General features: G+C 43.1%; 1 protein-coding gene across 1 annotated transcript in view; it reads left to right on the plus strand.

Annotated features, from left to right (window-relative positions):
• Positions 1 to 14,282, plus strand: part of ANO2 (anoctamin 2) — a 310,827-nt gene that overhangs the window by 223,836 nt on the left and 72,709 nt on the right. Inside the window, exon 15 of the mRNA XM_080659102.1 lies at positions 12,241 to 12,318. Within this exon, the coding sequence (XP_080515228.1) occupies positions 12,241 to 12,318 (78 nt within the window). The remainder of the gene's footprint in view (positions 1 to 12,240; positions 12,319 to 14,282) is intronic.

Here is a 14,282-nt window from a genome sequence, read left to right on the forward strand (position 1 = left end):
AGTTTATTACAGCAAAAGGATAGAACTTGAAACCAGCCAAGAGAAGGACTATAGAAGATGAAGTCCACGAAAGTATCAAAGAACTCACAGTGTCCTCTCCCCATGGAGTCAGGACAGTGTCTCTTCCTCAGCGTCAGTGTGTAATAATACTCACAAAGTATTGCAAACTGAGAAACACTCTTGAGCTTTGGTGTCCAGCGTTTTTATTGGGGCTTGATCCTATATGGCTGATCTTATTCTCTGGCCCATCTGGGGGTAGAAATAATTCCATATGGCCCAGAAATAAATCACATTGTTAGATTATCTGGTGGCCAAATGCCCCAGGCAAACAAAGACACTTCTATCAGTAGGACATTTGAAGAGCCTGGAGATCACCTCCTGGTAGCTGAGGGCAAAGGCCAGACCTTATTTGGTTAAGGTTAATGCTTTACTACATAATCACCAAAGAGTCTCCATTTGAAAACATCAGTGACCAGCTTTGAAGGGAGTGGAAACTTTGTGGTAAGAAAGGAAATGTATGTAACAATGAGTATAGTTCTGAAAATCATTTTACTTTTTCAAAGTAAAATTTGGGAATGAGGAATTTAAGTAAATTTTTTCCCCTCTGGCTCATGAAAGGTCTAGTAGCAAATAAATTTCAGAGATGGGGCTAGAACCTAATTGTGTTGAGTTCTTCCTCAACACAAACCCATGGTGATGGTGCGTCCTCAACTCTATGGTAACCCTGGGATACTGCCTGATGTTTTCTTCCCCAGAAGTGAGAGAAGAGGACCACAAGGGTGTCCCCAGACAAAAGGGTGTTTCCTTCCTTTAGTCTTCCCTCCTTCTCACCCAGCAATACTTATTGACTACATGGTGAATGAGAATGGAAAGAAAAGAGAGAGAAAGGGAGGAGAATTTCCTTATTTCTGTCAGGCATTTATTGTCCTGGTAGCTTTCTTCCAGGTTGCCTACTATTTTCAAGGAATTAGATTTTCCTTCTCTTTCTCAGCTTCAATCTTCACTATTCTGTTTCTGTATCAGAAGCCATCAAAATGTAATGCATCATCCATAAATTCTGATCTGGCTTGTGTGGGATCTCAAAGAGCCCTGTCTGCCCTTTGCCCAGGGCCTGGAAATGGATGAATGAATGGTGGTGAGACCTAGGTCAGAGCAAGCTCTTATGTTAAGCTGTGCATTTTGTTCATTAAGAAAAGGGATGTCCTGTGCATGTTCTAGGGGCTGACTCCAGTCACTCCTGGGGGTTAAACATTTGGGATAACTTGAGCTTATTGGGAAAAAAATTCCCTAGCTGGTAACATAGGGAGGTGGTTGTACCCTGCGGTGCAGAGCAGGGAGCTTGGTTGGAGCAGCTGAGGCTGCAGATTCCCTGGCAGTCATGCCCCAACAATGCAGTGAGTCAGGGCCTGAAGTGCAAGGAGATAATGTATGTTGACTCCCTGGATGGGGGGTGGGGACGGGGATGTGGGGCAGCTGCAGAGTGGAGGGGGTTTTCCCAGGCAGACACACCACTGTGTCTCCCTTGGCTCCTGGTTCTGGCTGCAGATGAGGAGAGGTAGGGCCAGGTTCTCTCTTTCTGGAGCAGTGAGTAAAATCCCTTTTGGGCATGGAGTGCTCATGTCAGGATTGGTCCTGCCAGTCTGTCTTTTTTTTTTTTTTTTTCAGGAAGAGAAATATGAGATGAATGGAAAGAAAAACTAGAGAAATAAGTGCTGATAGATATTCTCCTTAATGCTGAAGCTGGGGATTGAGAGACCGAGGGTAGAAAGTGAGGCCGTTGTTCTGAGAGTCCAACAACAGAGTCTGAGGTAGGAGGCTAGAACAACCAGGAAGATGGGCCCTCGTCCTGGGCCAGTGAAGAGTTTAAGACTCAGAGTTGGAAGACAGTATGAGCAAGTTCCAGTGTATGCTCAACACTAGCTTGCAGACCAAACCCATCACGTCCGTTCTAATGACTCTGTTCTCCGTGTTTCACAGAAGCATGCTGCAGTTCAGGGAAAGAAAGGGTAAAAGGCCCGTGGAAGGAGAAGGCCACTGAGATGAAAGGGGATGGATTGTTGATTGGTTTAAGGTAAAATCATTATATTCTGGCTGAAGAAAAAGGTATCACATTGGGAGGCAGAAACTCTGTGTTGTGGTTCTAGATCAGATAAGGTGATAAAGTAGCTTTTCTCAAGGTGCCACAGACCTGGGTAGTTTGCTACCCTAGAACTTTCATGATCAATTGCGTCTATGAGTGTTGGATTAAACAGATACTACAGTTCTTCTCAGAGCTTCTAATATGCACTAGAATATTAGATTTCCTAAAAGAAAGGGAGATTGTGCCTATAGAACATCTGTGAGTACCTGGAAAATCCAGTTTTATGAAGAACACAGTGTAGGAAACACAGAAGAGATTAAAAATAGGGTTGGAATTATTCAGATCTTGACTAAAACCCCAGCTCAGCTACTTACTAGTGTAACTCTGGTCACATAACTAACCTTCTTGGGTCTTAATTTTCTTAGGTATGATATGAGACTAATAATTCCTAGCTCATAAAATTATTTTGAGGAATAAGTAAGATCATATATGTAAAGAATCCTGAAAAGTGCCTGTAATAGTAAACACACATTAATAGATGGATGGATGAATGGATGGATGGATGGCTAGCTGGCTGGCTGGCTGGCTGACTGGCTGGCTGGCTGGCTGGCTGTATGGATAGGTGGGTGGATGGCTGGATGGATGATGGACAGATGGATGATGGATAGAACAATCAGTCTTGGACCACTACTTTAGCTAGACAGTCATTGTTCAGGGTTATACCCAGACCATCAAGCATGAGTTTGTGTGTTTGTTTGTGAGTGTGCACGCACTCATGCTTGCACACATGTACATGGGAATGCAAGCACTCATGCATGAATATTCCTGAATAAAAGTTAGGTGCTGCTCCCCCATGCTTCCACAATAAGTACTTCACTTCACTGTAACTGTTGCCCATCTGTCTCTCTCATGACACCAAGAGTCTTGGAGCACAAAGGCCACAGCACAGTTTCTGGAACATAGTAGATGCTTATAAAATTGTAAAAAGACTCATCAATGCCCAGTTTCAATGATCTGGGCAGACTTGACCCCATCACTTTATTAATGTATCTTAACCTCTTTCAAGTGTCAAAATTAAATCCTCTGATCTCAGCACCGACAGCGGAACTGATGGCAAGGCCAGTGTGTGGACAGTGGGATGGGATGTGTTCTGGGAGCTCCAGCAGCACAGTGGGTTCTGCCATCAGCATCAGAGGGTAGGAGTTTGGATGGACTCCTGGGTCCTTCTCTTCCTCACCACATGGCATGGTGGGTAGTCACACGCATCAGGGGCAGTGGGTTCTGAGCTGGATTTGTGGAGTTGGCCCAGTCCACCCTCCCATGCTAGGACCTGCTCATTCTTAGTCTTCTCAGTAGTCCTCTGTGTGCAGAGCCTCATCCTGGGCCCTGTAGGATGACAATGACAAAAGAGAAAGCCAGACAGAGGCTACCTGCATATCCGGCCTCAGAGTAACCATCCTTTCCCTTCCTCCTTTTCTTCATCCTCCTCATGGATTTTTCTTCTTCTCTTTGGCCCCACTCCCCTCTCTGTGCTGGGCCTGGTAAGTGGAGGCCCATGCTCAGCTGAAGTTGACCATGCTGAGGGCACTGACTTTTGTTACTGTCCTGTGACTTTGTCCAGGATATCCTCAGCCCAGCAGGACAGAGCCAACTCCTGCTCACCGAACCCCCCAAAAAGGCGTGAATGGCTGGGCAGGATCTTACCTCACCTACAGTCCTCACAAGAAGGCGCATTATTTCACTGATTAATTGCAGAATGGGTTACTGAACAGTATGTGTTACAGTGGCCTGGGTATGTCCCAGGGCCAGCTTGGAGATTCTGTCCTCCTGAAGCCTAATGGAGGATGCCTCCCTTGACCTCCCTTGACCCCAGCCTTGAAGAAGATCTAGGAAGTACGTTTGCTTGTCTTACCCAATTTCTCTTGCTGGAGTCCCTCCCCATTTGTCCTGGCCCTTGTTTTTAATGAAGAGGAAGAGCAACTAACCACTGTTCTCTATTAGCTAACAAAATCTGAAACCAAACCAACAAACAAACATTGCATGCTAAAGGAGCCAGTGTTACCAAATACCACGATGAGAGTTAATTGCAGTGTCTTTTTGCCAATTTACTGTTGTTGCAAATTGCTGAAAATTGTTTCTCCTAGTTAAAAACAAACACTATTTTAGATGTATATTGTCTAACTGTGGTATAACAGTGATGGCTCTGTCCTTGGGTTGAGGCCAGAAGTGACTGACATTGTTAACAAAACAATGAATGAACAAAGTGACCTTACTCTTCTGACCAGAACAACATTGGATGTTGGCAAGATTCATTATTTATTCATTTGCCGGTGAAATCTTTCAAAGGGAACAATGTTTAAATAAAAGTTACTAACATGTTTCCAAATGTAATTTTTCACACGGAGAAGCCTGCCACTTCTGTTTTTGAGTGGAAGGCAGTGACCCTCTCTTTCTTAATGTAGAACCTGATATGGTGCTCTGTGCGTAGGGGGAAACCTTAAAGCCCAATAAATTCACCAAATTCAAGGTAACTGCATAAATTAAAAATAATCAGATGCTTTCTAGGCCTTCTCCGACATTGCCCTTGTCATTCTAGGACCTACCGAATGGGTCTGAAACTTATCCCTGGGCTGAAGTTTGATTAGTACCTGCCTGTTGGAGGCCTACAATCAGCTTGTGGTCGAGGAAGAAGAGGGAAAGGGAGCCAGTTGGTCAGTGGGCTGGGCTGGCAATGAAGCTGATGTGACAGATTCTGTGTGGACACCGTGCATGAGGGAATTGTCTCCAAGCTTGTTTCCACCCTGTAAGCACCTCTCAACGAATCTGTTCACAGAGGGACAAGCCGCAGGAATACAGGCCCTGGAGGAAAAAGAGCAAGGCAGGGCTGAGTCTTGTAGAATGGCATTTCCCAAATTGGGCTGATTTACAGTGTCGCCTGTGAAGCATTTTCAAAAACAGATTCTTTCACCCTCAAGATTCTGATTTAGTAGACCTGAGGCAGAGCCAAAAATCTGTATTTTGAAGTCACCTAAGTGATTTCGATGATTAGCTAATGTGGGAGTCATGACATTGCCCTGGCTGTCTCATTCTAACCTCACCTTTGCACAGCAGCAACCTCTCTTCTCTGTGTCCTGACCATCTACTGGGAGCTGAGCCAACAACTCTTCTTTCCTTTCTTCAGGCTGAGGACCTGCTTCCTTCTCCCCTCACCTGCCCCCAACACAGTAAGGTGTGGATACCCCTTTAGAGTGTCACAGTGGTGTAGGGAGAAAAAATATAAACAGGAATGTGGAACCACTGATTTTATTCCATATTTAGTTTAGTAGGAAAAAAATAGGAATTATGAGTAGGAAAAGATGGGAATTATGAGATTGGGCCTGAAGAAAGCAAGAGTAAGGAGGGATTTCATGCAGAACTTCAAGTTTGTAAACAAATTTTCTATAGATCAATTCTCCATTCTGTGGGGTACAACATAAGGAAATGGCCCAAATTGAAGCTGGAGGCTTGTAGGTTAGACTAAGAAATAATGTGTGACCTGGCTGGCCAGTGTGGCTCAGTGGTTGAGCCTCCACCTATTAACCAGAAGGTCATAGTTTGATTCTCAGTCAGGGCACATGCCCAGGTTGCCGGCTCAATCCCCAGTAGGGGGTGTGTGCACGGCAGCTGATCAGTGATTCTTTCTCATCATTTATGTTTCTATCTCTCCTTCCTTCCTCTCTGAAATCAATGAAAAAAAAAATGAAATAATGTGTGACCTAACGTGACAAGACACTAGGAGGACCGCAGTGTGGCTGCAGGACCTGTCACAAAGGTCTTCATGATTAGCCAGAACACAGCTGGGTACTACTCAGGCTAAAACTCTTTCCTGTATTATTTTCCATCCAAAAAGCTGTCCTTATTGGCACATGCCAATGGGACGTACACTTTTCTATTTTTCTTAAAGTGTCAAAAGATTACCACAAATCTCTTGCATTTTCCCCTTAGGTTCTGGCACTGGTTTGTAACCTGAGACAGTGGCACAAAATTGTTTCATGGGCTCTTCCTGTGTGAAACTGGATTTAACCCATCCAGAGACTAAATACTCAATCCCAACCTTAGGAGTATTAAACACTACCCAATGAGGTAGGCTATTACTTCCAGACTGATATTCACCCCTTAGTCACGCATGCAGAAGGATCCTCAGGCTAGGCTGAGGCCAGCACTGGAGAGCCAGTGGTGAACTAGACACAGAGGCTGCCTGCTGTCATGGAGCTCACGTTTTCCTAAAGGAGACAGAGAGGAAATAAATAGACAGGTAACTTCAGATAGTGATGTGCTGTGATAGAGACTAATAAGGGCCAGGTTATGGACTGGGGCACTGGGAAAAAACTCATCGGAGGTGATGCTACAGCTGAGCACAGAAGAAGACTGAGAAGAGGACCTAACTGGGAAAAAAGATAGGAGAGGACTCTTACAAGGGTCTTGAAGGGGAAACCAGCTTGGGGTGTTTAGTGAATAGGAAAGATCAGTGTGGCTGAAATGGAGTAAGCAAGGGATTGAATGGTAGGAAATGAAATGTGAGCGGAACTAGAGCGTAGATCATGTCAAGCCTTGGAGATCATGGCACAGGCTTTAAATGTATTCTAAGTCCATGGCCATTTGGCTAAACACTTTGTATGATGTGCTAGGTAAGATTATATATTAGGGATTTAGACATATATTACTGGGTGAGGATGCTTATAGCTTCAGTTAGGCCTTCTTCTTTTGCAGGCAATAATATGCCTTCCCCAGGTGCTCATATCTTGTTAAGCCCACCTAAGGCTCATTTTACCATTACCACAATGTAGAAGGGTCTCCCCTCTAAAGAATTAGTGGGGAGGGGCTGCCTGCAATCTGAATCCAGGCAGGAGACACAATAGAACAGTTGGGGTTGGGATAAGAGAGGGAGAGAAGCTCAGTCCAATACTGGAACCCAGAAAGGCCAAAGCAGCCCCCTGAAGAGACAGAGAAAGTGAAGCAGCAAGCTGTCCAGGGAACCTGAGGAAGCCAAGTAAGCAGGCTGGACCTCAGGATGGGAGACAAGGGATCCAGAGTCTGTTTTTCTGTGTCTGCTAGGAAAACCAAGCAGTGGGAAGAATAAATAATGTTTTCCATTTTAGCCACAAATTATACTGCATTGTGCCCTGGGCTTCAGGCATGCCTGTAGACTTAGGTGCTGTGCCACATGACTGCCTCATGCCCCCTTGCCAAGATTTTCCTCCTAGATTGAGATTCTGCCCCTAAAAGTATTTATCTCTAGATAACTCTGGGGATCAGTCATGGGCAAGTCCATAGGGCTGAGGGGCAGGACCTATAGGCTCAGCCTGAGAGGTTGTGTGTGCTTGGGCTATGGGGACCAAGACCATTTTGGAGGCTTACATGATGGTGATAGAAGCTATGTGTGTTGGGGGGCGGGGAGCATGTATTAAGCTCAGTGAAGGGAAGGATATACAGTCCAATAGTGGCCTCAAGGTCAGGCCAGGAAGGCTGCCTGGAGGAGGAGCTGTTTTAGCAGAGAGAACTAAGAGAGAGAACATAGTGAAGTTGGTAGAATCTATGTTTCTAGAGTAAGTGTTGTTTGTGAGAGGTCTTGAAGGCTCACCCAGCAGAGAGAGCATTAAGTAGCTGTGTCTTAGAGGAGAATGGGACCAGAATGACAGAACAAGATCACACTGGATGATTGGGTGGCTTTGGAACAGAACGAATGGCCCCTGGGACTGTGCTATAGGAAGCATTGCCCAAATGGAACTTGGGGTTTCCTTGTCATTTTGACCCTCTTCTCTATAGGCCCACCTTAAGAAAATCCAAAATACAAAAATTGGGGTTAAAACTTAGGGGAGTTTGTAGACATTATCCTCTCAAGGAAGTGGTGCATAACTCTCACTTTTTAAATGTGGACTGCATATAGTGACTTCCTTATAAAGAAAAAGTATGGAACGGGGAAAAAGAGTAACTTTGCAGTAGTGAAACCTAATAAACACACCACCTCCACCAAGTGATCAAGGTTAACATGTTCAGTGATAGGTCATATTATAGCCTGCATCTTTGATATAAAGGGATAAAATGCACTTTATCTCTGTGGTCTTTCTCCCAAACCTAAAACCTCTGCATAATTATGAGAAAAACTTAAGACAAATCCATATTGAGGAACATTCCACAATATATTTGACCAGTAATCCTCAAAACTGTCAAGGTCATTAAAAATAAGGAAAGTCTGAGAAACTATCACAGTCTGGAGGAGACATGATGACTAAATATAAAGTTTTGGACAGAATCCTGGAACAGAAAAGGGCCAACGGGTAAAAACTAAGAAAATACAAATGAAGTGTGAACTTAAATTAATAATTATAATATTGGTTTATTAGTTGTGAAAAAATGTATCCATACAATGTAATAGGGTAATCTGGGTGTGGAGTGTGTGTGTGTGTGTGTGTGTGCGTGTGCGCGCACACGCACATGTGTGTGTTTGCATGTATACAGAAAAGCTTCTAAGATAGTACAGAGAATACATATTCTGAACATAAATATTTTCAAAATAACAATTCCATAGATACGTGAATATCACTATGCTACTTGCTATTGGAGACTTGGAAGTAGGAGCCATAGTCCAGGGACAGAAACAAGACAGCAGAGACAAAGAAACAAACACAGGTGACAGCTAGGCTCATGTCTTAACAATGGTGACATTAGCTAAGTGTTTCCTTATCACCTGCTTTTGCTGTAATCATGAAGCTGATTAGACCTTACTTTTGTCTGACGCCTTACAGTTTACAAAGCTCTCTCACAGGCATTCACTCATGTGATCTGCACAATACCTCTGCCACATAGGTGGGACAAGGGTTATCATCTGTTTTAAAAGGAGAGGGAGGCGCTAGGAGTTCTCACCAACCTCTGTGTGCAGGTGCACTGGCATGGCCCTCTCCATGGGTTAGCTAACTCATATAAAATACATGGTAATTTGGTGTTACAGATACTACCGTTTTACACATTTATAGATAAGAAATATAATTACAAATGAGGAAACTGAGGTTCTGAGAATTTTCCAAGGTCATTTGACTAGTTAGTACTAGAGCCAAGAGTTAAACTCCGATGTTCTGGTCTCAAAGCTACTTCTCATTTTATTACCTTGTAGGCTGGTTATGTGATAGTTATGCAAAGTGTAATCAAATCAAATTCTGCTATAAATCTTCACATCTTTAATGTGCCAGTGAGTGGAGAGTTTTAATTAGCTTCCATTATCAAAACCAGTTATTATACACAAAGTCTGCTTTACTCACTGTCCTCTTTACCAGTAACTGTGGGAGCTTGGAGGACAGTCGGTAATGTTTGTGTTTCTCTCAGCCTCTTGTGTTTGGATAGTGTCTCATTGTGTGAGATAGAAGCTATAACTTCCAGGAAAGAAAGGGCTCGTCAATGTAATCATGAGAGGAGGTGATTTCTCAATAAACACTAGAACATCTGTGTCAAAATGAATATTTTTCTTTAAGATAGTTGCTCTGAGAGGTCAACCAAGTCAATTTTCTTTAGATACATCTCTTTCTTATGCAAAATAGTAATGCCACTTTCCTTGCCAGGTGAAATCCTTTTCCTTGTTTCTGCTGTGGTCTCTGAGCTCCTTCTGGGCAGGGCTGAGTCTTCTCCTCACTGTGTCCTCAGTATCCAGCACAGAGCCCGGCCCTCCAAGGTGCTAAGACCATGCTGTCCAAAACTCATTCTCCAGGACAGAGTTTTCACTGCAGGCTAGAGGCTGTTCCAAAGACATCCCACCCCTTTGGTTCCTGGCCTGAAAAAGGTGGACAACTACTTGGCATGAAACCTTAACCAAAACCATCTCAAAGGCCTAACTCCTCCGTGGGTTTATTAGTCATCCTCTACAGTTGTACTTATTTATTTGGACCCATTTCATCATGGGCCATATTTCCTGATCCTCTGCTCATACTTCCCTTCCCCCCATTTCTTTCGGGACTGTCTAACTCTGCCCTGGGGGCCATTTTGGACTCAGTCTCACCTGATGTTTCCCACCCCTTCCTCTAATCTCAGGGACCAAACACAGGTTTTTCTGCCTCTCCCTCTATTCCTCACTCACGAAGCCCCCTTATGGAGCAATTGATAACATGGAACCTTTGAACTGGAGTTCTCTCTTTTCTACCCACTACTGATATTTCAGAACACATCTGGTTTGCTGGGTTTTAAAGCAGAATGTCTTATCTCTAGGCCAGAGAGCAGAAAAAGAGTAAAAAAAATCACCAAAACCTTCATTGTAATGAGGGAGACCCCAGGGAGAGTCCTGTCATGCACCCCCTTATTTTCTTTGCAGAATCCCTAACCCTAACCCTAACACTAATCCATCTTTAGTTTCCCTTGTCAGAATCTTAAAGGAAAATATTACGAGTGTGATTAAAATGAAGTATTATACTGTAGCAAACAGAAAGAAGTGCTACTCCCTTTTGATGTTTGGCCTAATTTAGAAGCATATGAATAAGTATTGTTCCAGTCTGAATGGAAACAGATTTATATGCTCTCATTCATTCAGATTGGTCACAACCTGTAGTTCCCTTGTTCTCAATTGTGTGATGGAAAGTCTGCTAGGCTAGGAGTCTAGAGACCTGATTTTTATCACCAGGTCTAAGAAAAACTGAGTATCCCTTGTTTCCATCATCTGTAAATGAAAGTGCTAATTATTAAATGACTTCAGCCTTAACACTCATTTCTACCCCCATTTATTAAGCCAGCTCAACCTTGTGCTCAGCTCCAGACATGCAGTAGGAAAGACACATCATTTCTTTCCTTGAGTGCCCCAAAGGCTCATGCCCAAGATAATTTCCTCTCCCATACTGGCAGATGCTCCCTGAAGCTTTTGGTATGTGTGTGCCACTTCTGTTTTCTTAGACTGCAAGCCCCCAGGGGCTGTGGTCACATCCATGTTCTTCTGTCTACCACCATTCCTGGCACCAAGGTCTGCACATAGTAGACATACAATGGTTTTTAGAAAGATGTCTCCTAGGCCAAAAAGGCTCTTTGCCTACAGTACAAGCTTTCAAAGGCTAGATGGCACTGTTGCTAGAGCCAAATCAGGTGTATTCTGAAATAGTGGTGAGGAGGGAAGAGAGACTAGAGGAGGGGGACCTGGAACATTCACTGGCTGAGCTTGATTCAGATGTATTGTAGAAATGCAGGGGTCTGACCTTACCAGCATAACATGCTTTGCCATTTTCATGGCATCTTTATGAACATGGCTTCAAATAGTCTTCACAACAACCCTGTATCAATTTCAATTCTATAGAGCTGCAGCTCAGAGAAAGCAAGTGCCTGGACTAAACTTACATGGCATTTACTTGACAGAGATTTTTATCTTCATACATACCTTTTTGGCCTCACCAGACCACAGGAGGGTCTTCAGAGTATGCCGAAAAACTCTGGTCAGCTGTACACTTGTCCCAGAGAGTGGCCCCTGGGTGTACTGGACCCAGTCTGAGGGGAAAAGATAGAGTTCTCAGCCAGACTGATCACTTAGCCTTTACCTAGAAATGTCTGCATTTGGGATCAACAGAGAACACAGTCATTTTTGGAGTAAACAAATGATAACACATGCAGGTTCTTTGAAGAGCAAAAATTGTGGGTAATTTGCACATTGAATAGGATCTACAGTTGATGTTTTATTTAAAGAACGATCTATTTTAAGATGTTGCCCTGTGGTTGGGTTGTATATGTCATTTGTCCATTGCTTTAACATGTTCACATGTTTCTCATTAAAACAAAACAAACAAAATCATCCTGTGAGGTAGGCAAGATGGGTGTTGTGGCTGTGCCCATTTTACAATGAAGAAATAGGGGGTAAGAAAAGTTAAGAAACATTTCAGGATCACATAGCTGATAAGTGGTTGAACATTTTAAAACTTCAGCCAAGAATTAGGCTGAACTCAAATCATGTCCTCTTTTCACCATAGTTTTTCCAGGCTCTCTAGAAATCATAAAATTAGAAGAGCTGTTGTTAATATGGGAGGTAAGACATCAGAGACTAGAAAAATATCTATATAGATTGGTGAATGATTAATGATGTGCAAATGTATGCAAAATTAAAGGGAAGTTATTACCTGTTATTTGTGCCTTTTGATTGTCTCTCCTCTCCTGTTTCTCCCCAGGATGATGATGAAGATAAGCTGACCTGGAAAGATCGCTTCCCAGGTTACCTGATAAACGTCGTCTCCATCTTGTTCATGGTAATTTCCTTGAGGGAACACCTGTCTATGACTTATGCTTGTTAGATCCTGTTAAGTGAATGTTGTGGGTGTGTTGTTCTGTAATGCTTTGGGAATCACGAAGGGCTAATAAAGATGAAGCCACAGTCCTTGTATAGAAGGACAGGATCTTATCTGACAGTGAGGCCATTGCTGGTATCAGTTACCTGAAGAAGGGAAGGTGATTTTCTCACCAGACCTGGAAGGGGTCAGTGACCTTCTGTGTCTATTGAAGGAGTTTCAATCTTCTCAGAAAGAAGAGGGTAGAAAGGGGTTCTACCTTCCCAGCCTTGACCACAGATGTTTGAAGTTGGAACTTCCAGGGAGTAGGTCATGAAATGGTACTTTCATGTTGGGATAGACCAAGACCTTGAAATAAGTAATCAGATAAGATGGCTACAGAATTGTGGCAGCCTGTTTAAGCTGTGGGCTAGCTCTCTCTGATGGTTTGTGGAATAGAACAGAGTCTGGAAGCCACAGGAGATGGCCAGCCTGGGCTTTCTAAGCTGATTTTTCTGTTTCCCTGCAGTTGCTGTGTTTATTTCTCTGTGTTCTCCCTGAGAGTTTGAGAGGGCCTTTTTGAGAGACCCAGATGGTCTCAGCTGTGTCAGGGTAGGTAGGGAAGGGGTTTATGATTCACATTTGAGTCATATCAATAAAGTGGTAGCAGGTTGGTCTTGGGAGCCAGGATGAGTGAGCCAATAGTAACTGAAGCAAGAAGATCTTAGGAGATTTGTAACATCCCATCTTGCTAAAAATAACAAAGTGTGAAACTCAGAGGACTGAGCACAAGCCACTAAGACATCTGCCCCCTCTTTATAGGTAGAATCCTTCTAGTATTCAAGACTGGAGCTTCCATTTTACAGAGGAGAGGTGTATCCTGACAGCATTTCTAAGCAGGATTATACATTAGTTCCGGGGGTGGGGGGGTGGGGGTGGTTTGAGAGATTGCTTATTCTAAAAAAAAAAAAAAAAAAATGGGACTATAATGATTTGCTGGACCTATTGACCACAAGTAACTGATCCTGGCCCAAGGTTATTATTGTCATTATTATTGCATCCTAACCATTGAGGACAGGAACCATGTCCTAGTGTCAGAAATTTAAAAAGTGAAAGAAGGATCTAATTCAACAACTTGTTTCACAGATGAACTGCAGAGGTGATGTGGGTCTTGCCAGAACTTAGAAGTCTACATTTGTTATCTTCCCATTGTTTAACAAGAGCAAGGCATGTAGAATTTATTCAACAACATGTGGTGAATTGCAATGTGTTAAGCTGGAATGATAGAAAAGTTTAATTTAGCACTTCAAAGCCTCCCACAATATGCATCTTGTTGTCAGAGATTATTCATTCATTCAAGAAATACTTAATGGGTGCCAACTATGTGCTTGACACTATTCTTAGGCAGTGGGGGTAGAGCAGAAAATAAAACAAAATAATTCCTCCCTCAAGGAGTTTATAGATAATAAATATATGCATAAATAATAAAATAGATAAGTAAAATACTTCTATCCCCAGTAGTGATAAGTTAAGATATTTGTAATATCCCATCATGCTGAAACTAACCCCCCAAAATACTAGATAAATATACTTTTCAATGTTCTCTTTTTTAAAAAAAAATATTTTTTATTGATTTCAGAGAGGAAGGGAGAGAGATAGAAACATCAAGATGGGAGAAAACCATTGATCGGCTGTCTCGTGCATGCCCCCTCATTGGGGATCGAGCCCTCAACCCCAGTGCCCTGGGTGGGAATCAAACTGTGACCTCCTGGTTCATAGGTTGACACTCAATCACTAAGCCACAGCAGCCAGGCCTGCTTTTCAATCTTCTTAAAGCCTTGAAGGTCTGACAGGATAGTGAGGCTAAACTCTAAGGGAAAATGGGAGATGCTTTTTACCTTGAGGATATTTTCCCATTTGGCCAACAGCTTTGGTTTTGGTGGTTT

The sequence above is a fragment of the Plecotus auritus genome (genome assembly GCF_963455305.1).
Source record: "Plecotus auritus genome assembly, chromosome: 3".
Taxonomy (NCBI): domain Eukaryota; kingdom Metazoa; phylum Chordata; class Mammalia; order Chiroptera; family Vespertilionidae; genus Plecotus; species Plecotus auritus.